The sequence below is a fragment of the Beta vulgaris genome, chromosome 9 (genome assembly GCF_026745355.1).
Source record: "Beta vulgaris subsp. vulgaris cultivar EL10 chromosome 9, EL10.2, whole genome shotgun sequence".
Taxonomy (NCBI): domain Eukaryota; kingdom Viridiplantae; phylum Streptophyta; class Magnoliopsida; order Caryophyllales; family Amaranthaceae; genus Beta; species Beta vulgaris.
Window position 1 is genome coordinate 49,065,365 of NC_079210.1, and position 15,476 is coordinate 49,080,840.

Sequence of the window (15,476 nt, forward strand, 5' to 3'; positions counted from 1 at the left end):
GCCAGGTCAGACGCAAAGAGCGGCTGAGGCTCCACATGCTGAATATGCTGGGAACCCGACCGAGGGTCCAGAGTTTGGACGGTAGGTGACCTCAGAGCCGGTGAGGGAGTCCGCTCGGCCTCCCGGTTATGCGCAGGCGAGTGACCTCGCTCCGGTCGAGGGTTCGGGGGATCCCTATTGTGCGCGGGGGAGTGGCCTCTTTCTGGCCGACCGATCTGGTCAGAGCTTGCTTAGCGCGAGTGTTCTTTGTTGGTGCCATTGTCAATTGGCGTTCTGAGCTGAGTAGCTGAGTGAGTAAATCTGAGTGAGTGGTGGCGAAGTAACTTTTTGTACTATCCCACAGACGGCGCCAAACTGTTTCTGTCTAGAAATTAAGGGTTCTGATTCCTTTGCTTAGGGAGTACCGGGTCAGATTCGAATGTCCTGAGTTCAAAGTCCGTACGCCGGAATCCTGCAAAAGTAACGGTTAGACTGCCCCGGGGGTTGTTCCGGGATCGCCTCTCCGACGCTCAAGTCAGTGATCAAGCTTAGAGAGATAAAGTCTAGAGAGAGATGCTCTGGTTTGTTAGGTAAGAATTCAATACCTTCTCATTGATGAGGGGGTTGAGTATTTATAGTACTTGGGATATCCCAACTGTAGGCCAGCTGGGGGGCACTGACAGCTGGGATGCACCATCACAAGTGGGGCCCTCTGGAGGTTTAAGGCCTTATTGGGCTTAATTATCCCTGGTAGGCCTAACCCAGGAAATAAGCCCAAACAATTCCAAGGATGATGTAAGAGTAGTCCATGACATGATGGAGTTTTTCATGCGCACTATTCGTTCCACTTTTATGTTCCACTTTTATGTTCCAGTGGTCTAAATTGATCAAATGAAACAAAGGTTTGAACCATCTCGAAATCTTCTTATAATTGGTTACTAGCCTTCATATGCACGCGATGCGTGCGTTAATTTCAAAATTTGTTATTCTATTAGATACTTCATTCGTACTTTATTTATGATTAAACTTAAATGTGAAAAATTCAACAATTAGATAAATTTAGATATATTAATTCGCTCTAATGTAAAGAAATAAAAAGGTTGTGAGTGATTGTTAACATTAATTTTTTGTGAATAAATATTGAATAGAAAGAACAAAAATAAGGAGTTGGTTTAACTGAATTAAAGAGTATCAAAGGTAGTGAGAGTTCAGACTTTTCATGTGCACGTTATGTATGCCATCTTTTTTTATAAGGTATAAATATTTTGTCCATTTAATTTTTTATTGAAGTATTTGATGCATATACCATTTTAAACTTGTTTTAAATGGCAAGTTGGAATGAGAATTTTAAAATGATTTGCTTTTGTAATTTTTTTCATTCCATTAATTAAATCATTAAGGGTATTTTAGTCACTTTAAAAGAGGACACCACACCTCCTCCCTTGACTTATATAATAGAGATAATAGATCAATGTAACCAATTATTTTAAAAATGGAAGGAATATTATCTCTGGAACACACCAATTATCGGATAGCGATTAAGTAAAGCCTAGTAAGCCACCACCTTGATGATAGAGAGGTTAAAATAAAAAGGGTACGTGTGTGTATTATTTAACAAGAAGTGCCAAAATCTTTCCCAAATGGATGACGATGAATGAACTCTATTACTACGACTCTCTAGACTGTTGATAGGAATGTTCATATATGACCGATTGTTTTTCATGATCAACTTCAAATTTAATCAAACTTTTGCTCCATTTCATAGTATTGAACAATTCTTAATACCACGAAACAAGCTTTTCTTGGAACCATTTTGTCGTGACTCGTGATCATGAAGGTTTTTGGGTTGAGGGTTGTCATTTTTCTAACAATGCCTTTGAAGCTGAAATCAAAGCCATATTTATGGCTCTACAATGGATAAAAAATAAATCATGGGCAAATGTTACAATTGAGACAAATTACCTTCGTGCAAAAATGGTCATTTTGAATGATAATAACGTAAATAGTCAGGAATCAAATTTGCTAACTTTGTGCGGGGGGGTTGCTCCAAGGTCAGTAAGGAACTAGACTCAACTTTGAAGGAAGAGGAGCAAACAAGTTAGTGAATAACATAGCAAAAAAAAAAAACGCTAAACTGAGAATCGATGTCTCAACCCTTTATATATTTTGATCTGAGCACCCCTCCCCCGGATTGTATTAAAACTTATGAACCTGATAGAGTCAATGCTCTAACAACTCCGTCTGACCCAATGGATTTTTACCATCAAAGGGTTGTATTAAACGTTAATCGCATTTAATAGTATTACTTCTTTCTACCAAAAATAAACACCCCAATATAAACCCTATTCTCTTGGGTGCAGTTTCAGTTCAATTTTATTAAATTTAGTTCAATTCAATTCATCAATTCAGTTCAATTCAATTCATTTCAATTTAATTTAATTCAACTCATTTCAATTCATTTCAGTTCAACTCATTTCAATTTAATTTAGTTATTTTCCACGCACAATTTTACTTCATTTCAGCACTTGATCCCAAAGATAACAGGGCTTAGAAACCCAACAACAAACCCTCCAAAACTCCTATAACCACAATAATGTTGACTCCCCCTCTAAACTCCCTTCACCTTCTAATTCACCAATGTCAACTCCAATCCTCAGGCGCGTATTCACCTCACGCGCCACCACCATCACTACCACCACCACCTCATTCTCCTCCACTTCCACCTCATCCCACTCTCTCTCCTCTCCAACTTCCGACACTTCCGCCGTATCAACCGCCGTATCAGTGCTAACCCACCACCGCTCTAAATCTCGTTGGTCTACTCTTCTCTCTCTCTTCCCTCATGGTTTCACCTCTCCTCAAATTTCCCAAATTCTCCTCGAAATTCGCAATAATCCCCATCTTGCCCTCCACTACTTCCTCTTCACCACCCGCCATCATTCTCTCTCCTCTATCAACTCTTACGCCACCATAATCCATATTTTAGCTCGTGCCCGCCTCAAATCTCGTGCTAAATCCCTAATTAAGTCGGCCATTAAGGAATTTGAGTTGATGGGTGTTGATGATTTGGGGGGGTTTTCTGGTAAAAAGTGTAAACTTTTTAGGGCATTGGTGGAAAATTACAGGGTATGTGATTCTGCACCCTTTGTGTTTGATTTGTTGATTAAAGCACTTTTAGAGATGAATAAATTAGACCCGTGTGTTGATATTCTTAGAATGTTGCAATCTCGTGGGATTTACCTTAATGTTGGTACTTATACTGAGTTGATTTCAACTGCTTTGAAAAATAAAGGGTGTTTCTTTGGATATGATTTATTTAGAGAGGTGTATGGGTGTGATGATAGTAAGGGAAGACAAGGTGTTGCCTGCAAATTAGTGCCGAATGTGCATACATTCAATGACTTGATGCTTTCGTTTCATCGAAACGGGCTGCTTGATATGGTGGAGGAGGTTTGGATTCAGATGGTTAAGTTGAATTGTACAGGAAACTCTTATAGTTATAGCATTTTGATGGCGGCGTATGTTGAGGAAGGTGATATGGAGAAAGCTGAAAAAGTGTGGGAAGAGTTGAGAGTGAAGGGGTTAAATCCTGATGTTGTTGGTTATAATACATTGATTGGTGGGTATTGTAGGACAGGTGAGGTTGTGAAGGGAGAGGAGCTTTATAGAGAGATGGCATTTCGTGGCGTGGATGGTACTTGTGTTACTTATGAACATCTTATACATGGGTATTGTTTAGCTGGTGATGCTGATTCTGCAATGCTGTTGTATACTGATATGCGTAGGAAGGGGTTTAAACCGGATAGTGTAACTATTGATACATTGGTTAGAGTTCTTTGTTGTGAGAGATCAGTCTCAGAAGCTTTAGAATTTTTCAGGGTTGCCATGGAAAATGCTGATTTTGTCGCAAAAGAGTCAAGCTATGAGTTACTGATAAAGGGTCTGTGTGATGAAGGAAAGACAGAAGAAGCATTGAAGCTTCAAGCACAAATGGCAGGGAAGGGGTTTAAACCTAGTTCATGTGTATATGGTGCTTTCATTGATGGTTATATGAAGATAGGAAAGGTAGAGGTAGCAGAAAATCTGAGGAAGGAAATGTTGCTAATTTAAGCCTGATGTTGTGTACTCAGTCGAGGCCCGAGGGTAGAGACTTCGACATTCAGTAGACTGATTGCTGCTGTCATCTGTCGCTTAGAAGAACAATGAATCTTTGCTGCTGGTTAGCGATTAGGATTCACGACATGCCATTTTAACACTAATGGTGGGTAAACAGTAAACTTGATGACACAACAAAGATGTTAAGTGATCGGTCAAGGTTTTTCTTCATACTTCTGAAAGTCTGATGACTAGTGCAGGAGCATACTCCAACAGGCATACTGATATTTTCTTAAGAAAAAGGCTCCATGGAGAACTTGTTCTCCACCAGGCAACAATCAGGAGGAACTGGTGTGGAATCCCGCCAACTGGAGTTGCCCGGGTCCCCGGATATCCCTCTTCACAAGTAACAACTCCGGCCGAATTCTTTGCTTAACCTGTACTTTTGATAACTATGCAGAGTATCTATCTACCCAGTACATGGAATGTTGTACAATGTATTGATAATCAATCATAGAAGAAATTGAATAGTTGACAGTAGCAGTGACATGCTCATCCTTTCTTAATTCTTATACAAAGTATTTGCAAGTATGAGACTTGTTATAGTTTGCCACAAAACAATGATCTCAAACTGCTAGTTAGTAGCTATATAAGTTGTATGTCCGAAAGAGTGTAGATTGTAGAATACTTTCTCTGTTTGATATTACTTGTTACACTACTCAATTCACGGACTTCTAGGCAATTTTTGGAGAAGAAAGAGGTAGAGAGTAAAAAGAAAAGGGAGTCATGTGAGAGGAGAGAGATAGAGAGAGTTTATTGCCTAAAAAGAAAGTGTATCAAGTAATATGAAACTTCCGACAGTGAAAAGTGTAGCGAGTATTATCAAACGAAGGAAGTATTTTATTGGAAATTTTTTTGGTAACGGTAAGTCGGTAACTTCATCCTGTAAAGCACAATTTTGTGCATTAAAAAGGAGTGGAATCTTATATAGCTAATTTTTTACCCACAAGTCTAGACTCTAGTGGGAACTTTTCTTGGCTCTTACAAACTTTTACATCTCTATGTGGGCCTTTGGAGATTATGATTCTCTTATCTCTTACATGACTTCCATTTAGCTAACTGAAATATGGCTACGTAGATATTATCCATCAAACAATTTATTTGTACTATACTGCTATTAAGCAAAAGCTATTATACGAGTTTTCGTTCTAACATTCCCTTCTATACATTGTAGATGTAAACAAAGGATTAACTAATAATACTTCCTCTAATTTAGAAGAAAGTCGTCGTTTGACTTTAACATGTCAACGTACAATTTTGATCATTCATATATTTGGTTATTTATTATTTGAAATTAACGCTGACATAATAGACTACAATGAAAGAGTAACACTCGGAAATATGTAAGAGTGCCTATAGATATGTGCTGATATATCTAGCACAACACAACATAAAGCAAGTAGATGGTGCAAAATTTGCTAATGAGCCAATCTCAGCCGGCTGTCCACTATTTTTCCATGGCATGAAATACAACCAATGAAGTACAATGGCATTATGGCAAATAGAAGCACTATCGCATAACATGAAGCCAAAGAGATAACACACGCTTGGCACAACCTGCTACATCTAATTAGAGATTAAGGATAAGTTTTGTTAATCAAATTGTAAAAGTTGAAAAAAGGAGATAAAACACAGCTTAAAAACCATACCTTGCTGGTTACAGTACATGAAAATATAAGTATGATAGAATTACTTCAGCAAATATCCAGTAATATGATTCATGAACAAATCCTGTTCAATTACATGTTGGCTACAAAAAAACTCGAAGTTTTGCAGACTTGGGCAAGCTAATTAAATGAAATCTCCCTTTGAGCATATCTCTCCTGGTGTTACTGCAACACAAACAAAGATACAAGTATTAAGCTGCTGATAATGATCTGGAATACTTAAATACTTTAAGAAAGAATCTAACAAATATTTTTCAAAAGGAAAAATTGACACGGAGGGTCAAACTATTGGCCATTGTCTTTGCTGCTGTTTAGCGATTAGGATTTACGACATGCCATTTAATACTAATGGTGGATAAACAGTAAACTTGATGACACAACAAAGATGTTAAGTGATCGATCAAGGTTTTTCTTCATACTTCTGAAAGTCTAATGACTAGTGCAGTAGCAGCCTAGCAGGAGCATACTCCAACAGGCATACTGATATTTTCTTAAGAAAAAGGCTCCATGGAGAACTTGTTCTCTGCCAGGCAACAATCAGGAGGAGGAACTGGTGTGGAATCCCGCCAACTAGAGTTACCCGGATACCCCTCTTCACAAGTAACAGCTCGGGCCGACTTTAATGTTTGGTTAATTGCTGCAATTAGCTAAAGATTACTTCAACACCAACCTCGGAAGGCGGGAAAGAAGAGAAAGCTGAAAAACTCAAAGTGAAGAAAGCAATCGATAAAGGAAACATGGATGGAAAGCCAAGATGCAAACCATCGGAAAATCCCCTCTGGCAATGTCCCACTAGAAACAGACCCCAAAAGAAAAGTTTGACCAAAAATAAGAAGCCATCAGATTAGCATGTTGGCACATTAATCATTGCAACAACAACCCCAAATGAATTTGGGTGCGCAATAATTGTTGTTGCCACTCGTGCTCTTTTTACCTTTTCATCATCGGCTATTACTACGAAATCAAAGCTTCAAAAAATAAAGGATATCACTTTGCTAATCAAAATGTATTTAGAAGCTAAAATCGAAAGGAAAGAAGATTAAATTTGATCAAGTTTAACATAGAAAAAAGACACAACAAACCTTATGGGGACTGAGATGACTAAAGATGGCCCAATACTGTTCTATTTTGCTAGAGAGGCCCCGTAAGAGCAGCGAAAACCTTCCCCCAAGGACAATTTTGAGAAGCAATTTGTGAATATGGAAGCGCAGGCTCTGTTTATGGAGAGCTCCATGGCTAAGGCCTAGGAGTACTTTGATTTCGACTCCTGAAACCGAGGTTAATAGTTTGATGCAGTAGGTGGCAGATGATTATGCTTTCGACTCCAGAATTTTGCATAGGACAGGAGAGAAAATCGAAGATGAGAGGTGACAAAATTGCATAGGAGAAAATGAGAATTAAAGGGGATGGTTCATTTTCAAGTCATGTGTTGATTTAAAACAGTCACTTGACAAGTTGGTTATTCGCTAGGCCAAATTAAAAAGTCACTAGAGGCCATAGTTGGGTCTTCCAGAAAATAATCAATAGTTGAGACCTAAAAACGACAATGGCCAATAGTTGAAACCCCCAGTGTCAATTTTCACTTCTCTTAGTTAGATGTTGGGAATTCGGAATAGGTAGTAATTACTAATTAGGAGCCCTAGGTCGTCATAAGCGTATCTCTATTGAAGGCATTTGCAAATCTTACCAACATATTGATTTAAATCAGTAAGATCTATGGCTTGGCATTCAAGTCTCATCACATTCACAAATTCACAGTTCGCTAACGTCTAAAACAAACACAAAATGACAAAATGGGTATCTTCCTTCTCGGACAAAAAAAATCAGCAACACCCTTCCAAAGGCCTGGATCAACAAGCTGTATTTTTTAATTATTTAAAATTAAATGGCCACATATGGCAGAACCATAGGATGTGAGAAATAGGAGAATCGCAACTCATAAAGAAACCTCAAACATATCGGCTGATAACTACAAGCTTCCTTAAAAAAAGCCACCACAATTCCCCCAACTTTGAGTAACCAAAATTATACAAAGAACCATGATTTTGGCTTGCCATAAGCTTATTTGTTTCCCTATCCTTTCTATTTGAGTAATAGAGCAGGGTCCTGGAAAACAAGCACATTATCACACCTGAGTTTTGCTTGAAGTATAAACAGAGCCAAGAAGGTTCAGTTGCATGACTTTCATGAAATACTGAATACTTAACTGATGGAAACTAAAACAGCATAGTCAACAATGAGGCAAGTGAGGTCAGTTGACACCTCTAACGGTAAACAACCAAATTGCTAAGAAGAACCTTCATGACAATATACTAATATAACAGGGAACTTTTGCATCCTAGAGGATATGTTGTAGGTGGATTGTAAATCATGCAAAGAGTTACCTTTACCATGAGTCCATAAGTTACAACAAGAATAGGTCAGCTCCAAAAGACACAGAAACTGAACAGCCCCTAAAAAGGGCTATTCATAAAAACAACATCAAACACCTGGACGATAGAACACAATAACTGACACCCTCAAACGCACGCATAATGATCACACATGCCCGGAAAATAAATCTGCAATTCAACTCGAAATCACTTTCAAAACTACTCCTAGCTATAGATACTTCATATCTTATCTTGCAAGTTGCAAGTTTAAGGCAATGACAGAAGATCCTTCAACCTTTGTACAAGATTCGATTACACTCACCCAAGAAAAATAATTCTCCTCTGTAACTCTTACAAGAATACTCTAGTTAAAGTACCCAAATGCTTGTACATTATTTTTCTTTGATACTTATTGTAGATGTCGTCTGGCTTTTAATTACTAGAATCTCTCTTTCAAAAAGGGAAAAATACCCAAATGTTAATTCTAACTATAGCTCAATACCACCAATCAATACGTCGGGAAGATAACAATTTCAACAACACAACACATCACCCTCTAAAACCTCCAAACTCATATTATAATTAATTGATCAAGTCTTCACCCAAAAAAACCCCTTTTCTAATACCTTACTAAACCCTAGTTAATCGAAAAACAAATCCCCAACAAATTGCAGGTTCCAATTAAGCAAGATCCAACAAATTAGTGCCAAACATTATTCCCAAAATACATTCAAAAGATACAAAAGACGCAAAATGATTGAAATAAAGAAGTATAAGATTAATACCTGAATATTTGAGGGATCAAAGTTAAAGATCGAGGGTGAGTTCCTCATGCTGGAAATACTGAAGAACATAAGGAGTGACGCGAATTACGAGAATCCATGCTCCGAACATTCCAGCGTGAGATTTTAGTTGTTTGTATGCTTCTTCTTTGCTTGGCTTCCTCTGAAACATTCCCCCGAACATCTTCGCGATTTGAGATTTTCGACTTTCTCTCTCCTCTTTGTATTTTTCTCTCTAGGTTTGCAAGATCAATTGATTTTTCCCCTAAAACCTTAGATAAAGATAAACCCTAGAAAATTATGCGCCTTTGATGGATATACAATTTGGTCAGCTCGTTTGGATGCCTACATGGCTTCATGGGCTAAAGAATCATGGTTGGGACCTTGGAGGTTAGTTTTGGGCTTTAGCACTACGCCCGTACAAAAGTCTACTTCGATATTCGACATGTTTAGTCATTAGTGTTGTTCCTTTATCTCTACCGTCATGTTCTCTTCGACATAAAACAAATGAATTGAAACTGATCACTTTAGCCCAGTCTAGCCCCTTTTTTGGGTGGATTTTGTTTTTGGCCCACGGTCGGACCCGGTTTACCTCGAATTTTTTTTTGCTTTGAATGGATTTTGGGCAAGTCAAAAATGAGCTTTCAGTCTATTTTTTTCCCCAGCTCGATTTTGGCCCGAAAAACATGCTCATTTTGGCCCGAAATAGTGGGCTTTGTGCACAAAATTTTGGCTTGAATTTTGGTACTTCCGTGATTCGCTTGATTCATGTCAACTCGCAAGAACTCCATTTCACATCATCTCCTCGTCGAATCCAACTCCTCACCCCCAATTCAGGTGGCCTGGAAGCCTCCACCACCTTCCTCTTTTTAGCTTAATGTTGACGGTTCAGTAAAAAAAAATTCAGCCGCGACAGGGATCGTCATCAAAGACTCGTTCCGCATCCTCACTCACGCGTGTACCTTCAATCTAGGTACAACCTCGGTTTTTGTAGTAGAAGTAATAGGCTTTCATAAAGGCACACAAGTTGCAACTGACGAAGGCATTCAAGACCTCCATATTGAGCGGAGTAATCTCCTTGTCATCAACGATGTCCAAAACAAATGGAGCCCTCCTTGGCAAATTCAGGATATCATACAAGACATTCAAACTCTGCTCATGCGCTTTCGGTCATAAAACATCAACCATGTGTTTCGCGAAGTTATCTAGCTGATTGGGTAGCAAGTGTCGAGCATTTGATTCACTCGTATTATGTCATTTTCGATTGTAATAATTATGCTTTAAGTTCCATACTTGTAAACGATATTTTAGGAGTTCTTCTCGTGAGTAGGGCCTCCTAAAAACTTTCAGCGATCTCACCATTAAAACAAAATGTCTAATTATCTATTTATACAAAATTAGGCGTTAGTATATAGTATCGCCCGAGATAAATTCGCGAGAATGACAAGATTTCAAATTCACGTGGGGAAGAATTCAATCCAAAGCCAACTCCTTTTCAATCAACTAGTTCTCTTCGTTATTTTCTAATTAGAAGGCAATAAGGATTTTTGGAAATTTATTTTGGGCAATATATCAATAAATATTTTTAAAAAAACATTTACTATTATTGAATCATAATCTATGTTAATATATATTGAGAAATTAAGGGTCAAATTAACAACATTGAATAATGTTCACGCCATTTAAAAACAAATGAAAGTTTCAAATTGTATTATACACCCGATGTTTTATGAGTATGATACACCAGTTTATCTTGTTCATTGTTTATTTGAAATAATTCAAATAAGTAAAATATACTAAAAAAAAAAGCTAAATAAGCAAAATATAGTTTTAGACTTGCCATAGATATGAGAATGAAATTTGTACTTCCGGAACGCATGAGAGGTAATTACCTTAGTGATCAGTAATGAGCTTGATTTGGCAAGCCTAACTTATGAGAAAATAGGTTACTCTTCTCACCAGTACCTTGAGCTGTAGGACACAATGAAAGAACGTTTCCCAATGAAATCTTTGATACTACACTCTTATCAAAGGAAGATTTTTATTTTCTATGCTAGTTAGTAGTTACTTTATTGATTTCAAAAAACAATTGTTTGTTACTGTTACTTTATTAGTAAAGATCATTGCTCACTAAGAATCTCCCTTAACTATTCGATATTACTAATTGAACTTCACTCTAAAATACTCCCACCGTTTCATTTTATAATTTTCGTTTCACGTTGGTTATGTTTGTTATATTCAGTAGTGTCTTATAAGTTATATTTAGTAGGCGATTTACTCAGTAGTTGATATACTTCTTCCGCTCCATTCTAATTGCAATACGTTCAATTTCACTTACCAATACATAATCTACACTATCAATATCTTTAATTATATATGTTTTGTTAAAAATTATAAAATTTAATATTAATTTTTTTTTTGATAAGTATAAAATTTAATATTAATAAAGTACACTTTACGACGAGTCGAACAAGTTCCCATATTACTACATTTTTCCATACATATGAAACCAAAAAGTAGTTATATGGATTGTTACAAATTGTATCAAAATTCGGAGTGTTGCGATTAAATGAAAGCAAGGGAGTAGCTTATTTTTCAAAAATAAAATAAAATAGTGGATACAGTAAAAGTTCTCATCAATCTGATTTCCATCATCCTCATTTTCCCATAAAGATAATGAAATCAATAACAGGCAAATTATGTATGTAATCACTACACAATAACTAGCATCTTCTTCATGACAAACCCCAAGAAAGCATTATCTTCCATCCCCACAACACCACAATTCCACAAACTCAACTTTCCAGCATCAACAATGGGAAAAAAAGCAGCAGACAAACAGAATCCCGCTAAAAGAGAGTCATTTTCACATTAGCCTTAGAACTATTTAAAGTCAATCCTCACCTTAGTCACTAGTCAGCATTCATCACTTCCTTTTCAACACTTCATTTCTCAGTCCATTAGTGTTTCCAGGGTCCCACTTCCCCCAAACACACTAGCTAGAAAGTAGAAAAATCCCAACTTTTATTCTACATTTGCTGACGTGTCCATGTCATAAACCCCCACATAAATTTCCTAACTTAATCATATTCTCTTCAGCATAAAACTGGCAAATTGAACCGGATAGTGATATATATGAAGGTAAAAATATTATCCAAAACTGAACAAAACTAAATTCAGCTGAACTGAAAACAAGTTGGGGAGAACACAAGCTCTTAATACATACACACATTTTTATGATCACGATAAACATGAATAACTAGATTATGAGTATAAAAACCAATATCAATAAACATATATTTAACAAAGATGTATGTATATTTATTTCGCTTGTTATTTATATACATATGTATTAAGGCATGTTCTCCCCATCTTATTTTCAGTTCAGTTTAATTCAGTTCAGATCAATTCAGTTCAGTTCAGTTTAGCTCTAGACAATACTTTTACTCTCACATATCACTATTTATTTTAGTTCAATTCATTTCGGTTCAACTGTTTTATATCGAAGAAAACTGGGATCATAATCTATGTATTAGCGTGTGCATGGTTTAGGCTTTGACTAAATTTCAATCGTAACTCCACAATCACATACATTTCTTCAAAACCATTAAAAACATTAAACCCTCTTCTCACACTCACAACAACCTCCCACTTTCTCTCTCTTCCCACTCACAATCTCTCTCTACAAACACTTAACAATGGCGGCCACTGCTACACCACCACAACAAGAACACCATTCAATATTGGGCCCCACTCAACCTCCATCATCATACTCAACCTCTCTCCTCATCAATCAATCTCCACCGTCAAAATTACCAATCGATTTCAGCCCACCGTTGATCGCCATGGTAGTCGTAGCAGCTGCAGCTTTCTTATTCATCACTTACTCTCGCCTTATTTCCCGCCATATTTTCCCGCCATTTCTCCGCTTCTTCCGCCGCCATCGACGTCGCCGGAGATTCTTTCCGCCGTCAGACATCGGCTCACCTCCGCATCCCTACGAATCTTCCGACGGTTTCTACGTTTACTCACCTTACGGACTCGATGAATCCGTGATTAAAAACATTCCGTTAACAATTTACAAGTTTCCGACGAAGTTAGGGTTTATAGAAGTCGACGGATTCAACGATTGCGCTGTTTGTTTACTTGAATTCGAAGAAGGAGAAAGTATGCGTACTTTACCTCTTTGTTGTCACTCTTTCCACGTCGATTGTATCGACATGTGGCTTCGATCACACGCCACGTGTCCTCTTTGTCGCGCCGGAGTTTACTTATCTCCGACTATCCAATCGCCGATGATGTCGCCATTAATGGCGGCAAGAATTCGACCGAGTTTCGACGAAGGAATTCTCCTCGAAAGCATGTTTTTAGAACCATTACCGGAATGTGATGACGTGGATCAAAACTCCGGCGAAATTCAAGAGATATACTCGCCGGAAATTCAATCAGAAGATCACCGGAGTAACAGAAGAGAGCTAGATTTTCTTCTAAAACGATCTTATTCATTCGGATTTGAACGGAGTTTTCCATCGGAAAGACTAGTGTTAGAGCCAGCAACGACACCGTATCACCACCGTCAACGACGGAGCTTCTTCTGGTCAAAACGACTATCATCAACACCGTTTAAATCAAGAGTATTCTCTTTCCGGCGAACTATAAAATCTCCGGCGTTTTTCCGACGACGAGGTTTTTTTCCGGTATCGGAATCTTCAGCAAGCTTACGTTACGGTTACACAGATGAATCTTCTAGAAGAATGAAAGAGTTATCGTTGCAATCACCATTGTTTGGAAGACCATCAATGTTTTCTTCGAGTAGAATGAGATCGGGTGATCCTGAAGCGTTGATTTCGCCTGAGAGGTATAATAGACGGTAGGAGATGAAGACACGTGGAAGGTTGAAACGACGTCGGATTGGTGTAAATGAGGTGGGGGAGAGGTGGTGTAAATGTAAAGGTAGGAGAGAGAAAATTGGGTAGAAGGAAATTTAATGGGAGGTGTGTTTACTGTCGAGTGCATTAAATGGTGAAAATTGACGAAAGAGAGATTTTTTTTTTTTTAGTTTTTTTAGGTTAAGAGAAATGAAGAAGGGAGTGATAGAAGGATGGAGAGAGAAAATATAAAATAAGATAAATTACGGTTTTTATTTTTATTTTTTTGGGTTGGGTTGAAGTTATTATATATTCTCTCTCTATCTATCTACTTCTCTCTAAATCTAAATTGTTTCATGAGATGAAGAGAGTATTAAAAAAAATAAATGGTGTTATTTTGATGGGATTGATGTTGGTTAGAAATTAGGGAGAAGCTCATTTAATGCAGGAAATTAATTTCTAATTTCTGGTACTCAGTTTTTTTTATATATATTAATGCATCGTGAGTCGTGACTAATTAAATACATAAATTTTTTGGGTGTAATATTGTACAAATATGAAATTTATAATTATTTGTATAGTTCAAGTCATTCTTGTAGTCGTAAAAGAGTATGGCTATGTTCAGTTCACCTTATTTTTGCTTATTTCAGATCAGATCAGATAAAAAAAAATAAGTTCAGATCAGTTCAGATTAGATCATACTTATATTTAAAAATCATTATTACTATTAAATATCTTTCATTACATATTAGTAAAAATTATAATAATTGAATATTAATAAAGTACTCATTGGACGAATCTAACAAGATTCCACATGACTATATTTTTTCTTATATATTGAGAAAAATTTAAAAGATAAAATATTGTAAATCAAATCAGATCAGATAAAAAAATAAGTTCAGATCAGAAAATTTCAGGTAAATTAAACATTGCCTATGTCATTATACATGTGATATACTCCCTCCGTCCCATAATATAAGTCGTAATTATGTTTTCACATAGGAATTAAGGTAAAGTGTAATATTGTTTTATTTTAATAAAAAAAATCGTTTTTATTGGGAAAGACCTACATAGTTTTTTTTTTTTCGGACATTGCTACATCTACCCGGTGGATAATCTACCTACTACTGGTAGAAGCATTAAAATATTATTAATCATGTGAGTTGGATTCCACTATCATCACTTACCGTTACTCTTTAATCATATGGGAGCCCAATGGTTGAAGCTCCCACCTCCAATCTCATGGTCGGAAGTTCGACTTTTATCAACCTCATATTTGGGATAATGGTGTATTAGAAGCTGAAATTATAAGGATTTTTTATGAATTAAATTATTTTCATGAGGGTATTTTAAGCATAATTATTGATTGAAAATATACACAAGATATTTTGAGACACTTTATAAGGAAAGGGGACTATATTATTGAACCGAAGGAGTAATAAATTGCATTCAATTTAATACTGTAAGATTTCACGTGGCTTATAAATAATGGCTTTGTTTTTCTTATGTATTGATGATTTTTTTTAGTCGAAGTTTATGAGATTTGACTTTAAGAACATAAATGAAAAGTTTATTATTGATGGGAATGAGTATATAATCGAAGAAAATACGATTATTCTTGGTACTGGTTCGTCCTTGGACTCTTCTTTTGTT

The 15,476-nt window shown here is 36.8% G+C and overlaps 2 protein-coding genes across 2 annotated transcripts; both read left to right on the forward strand.

Moving 5' to 3' along the window:
• The first annotated feature begins 2,616 nt into the window (after positions 1–2,616).
• On the forward strand, positions 2,617–4,089 carry LOC104904418 (pentatricopeptide repeat-containing protein At2g15980). Its single transcript, XM_010692661.2, has one exon. The coding sequence runs from the start codon at positions 2,617–2,619 to the stop codon at positions 4,087–4,089; it is 1,473 nt and encodes a 490-aa protein (XP_010690963.1).
• Positions 4,090–12,538: 8,449 nt separating this feature from the next.
• LOC104904420 (RING-H2 finger protein ATL65) lies at positions 12,539–14,286 on the forward strand. Its single transcript, XM_010692664.4, has one exon. The coding sequence runs from the start codon at positions 12,654–12,656 to the stop codon at positions 13,827–13,829; it is 1,176 nt and encodes a 391-aa protein (XP_010690966.1). The 5' UTR covers positions 12,539–12,653; the 3' UTR covers positions 13,830–14,286.
• Positions 14,287–15,476: the final 1,190 nt, after the last annotated feature.

What these genes read in the sequence shown, in the direction of transcription:
- LOC104904420 (XM_010692664.4), top strand. Translation starts at nt 12,654, where the DNA reads ATGGCGGCCACTGCTACACCACCACAACAAGAACACCATTCAATATTG.
- LOC104904418 (XM_010692661.2), top strand. Translation starts at nt 2,617, where the DNA reads ATGTCAACTCCAATCCTCAGGCGCGTATTCACCTCACGCGCCACCACC.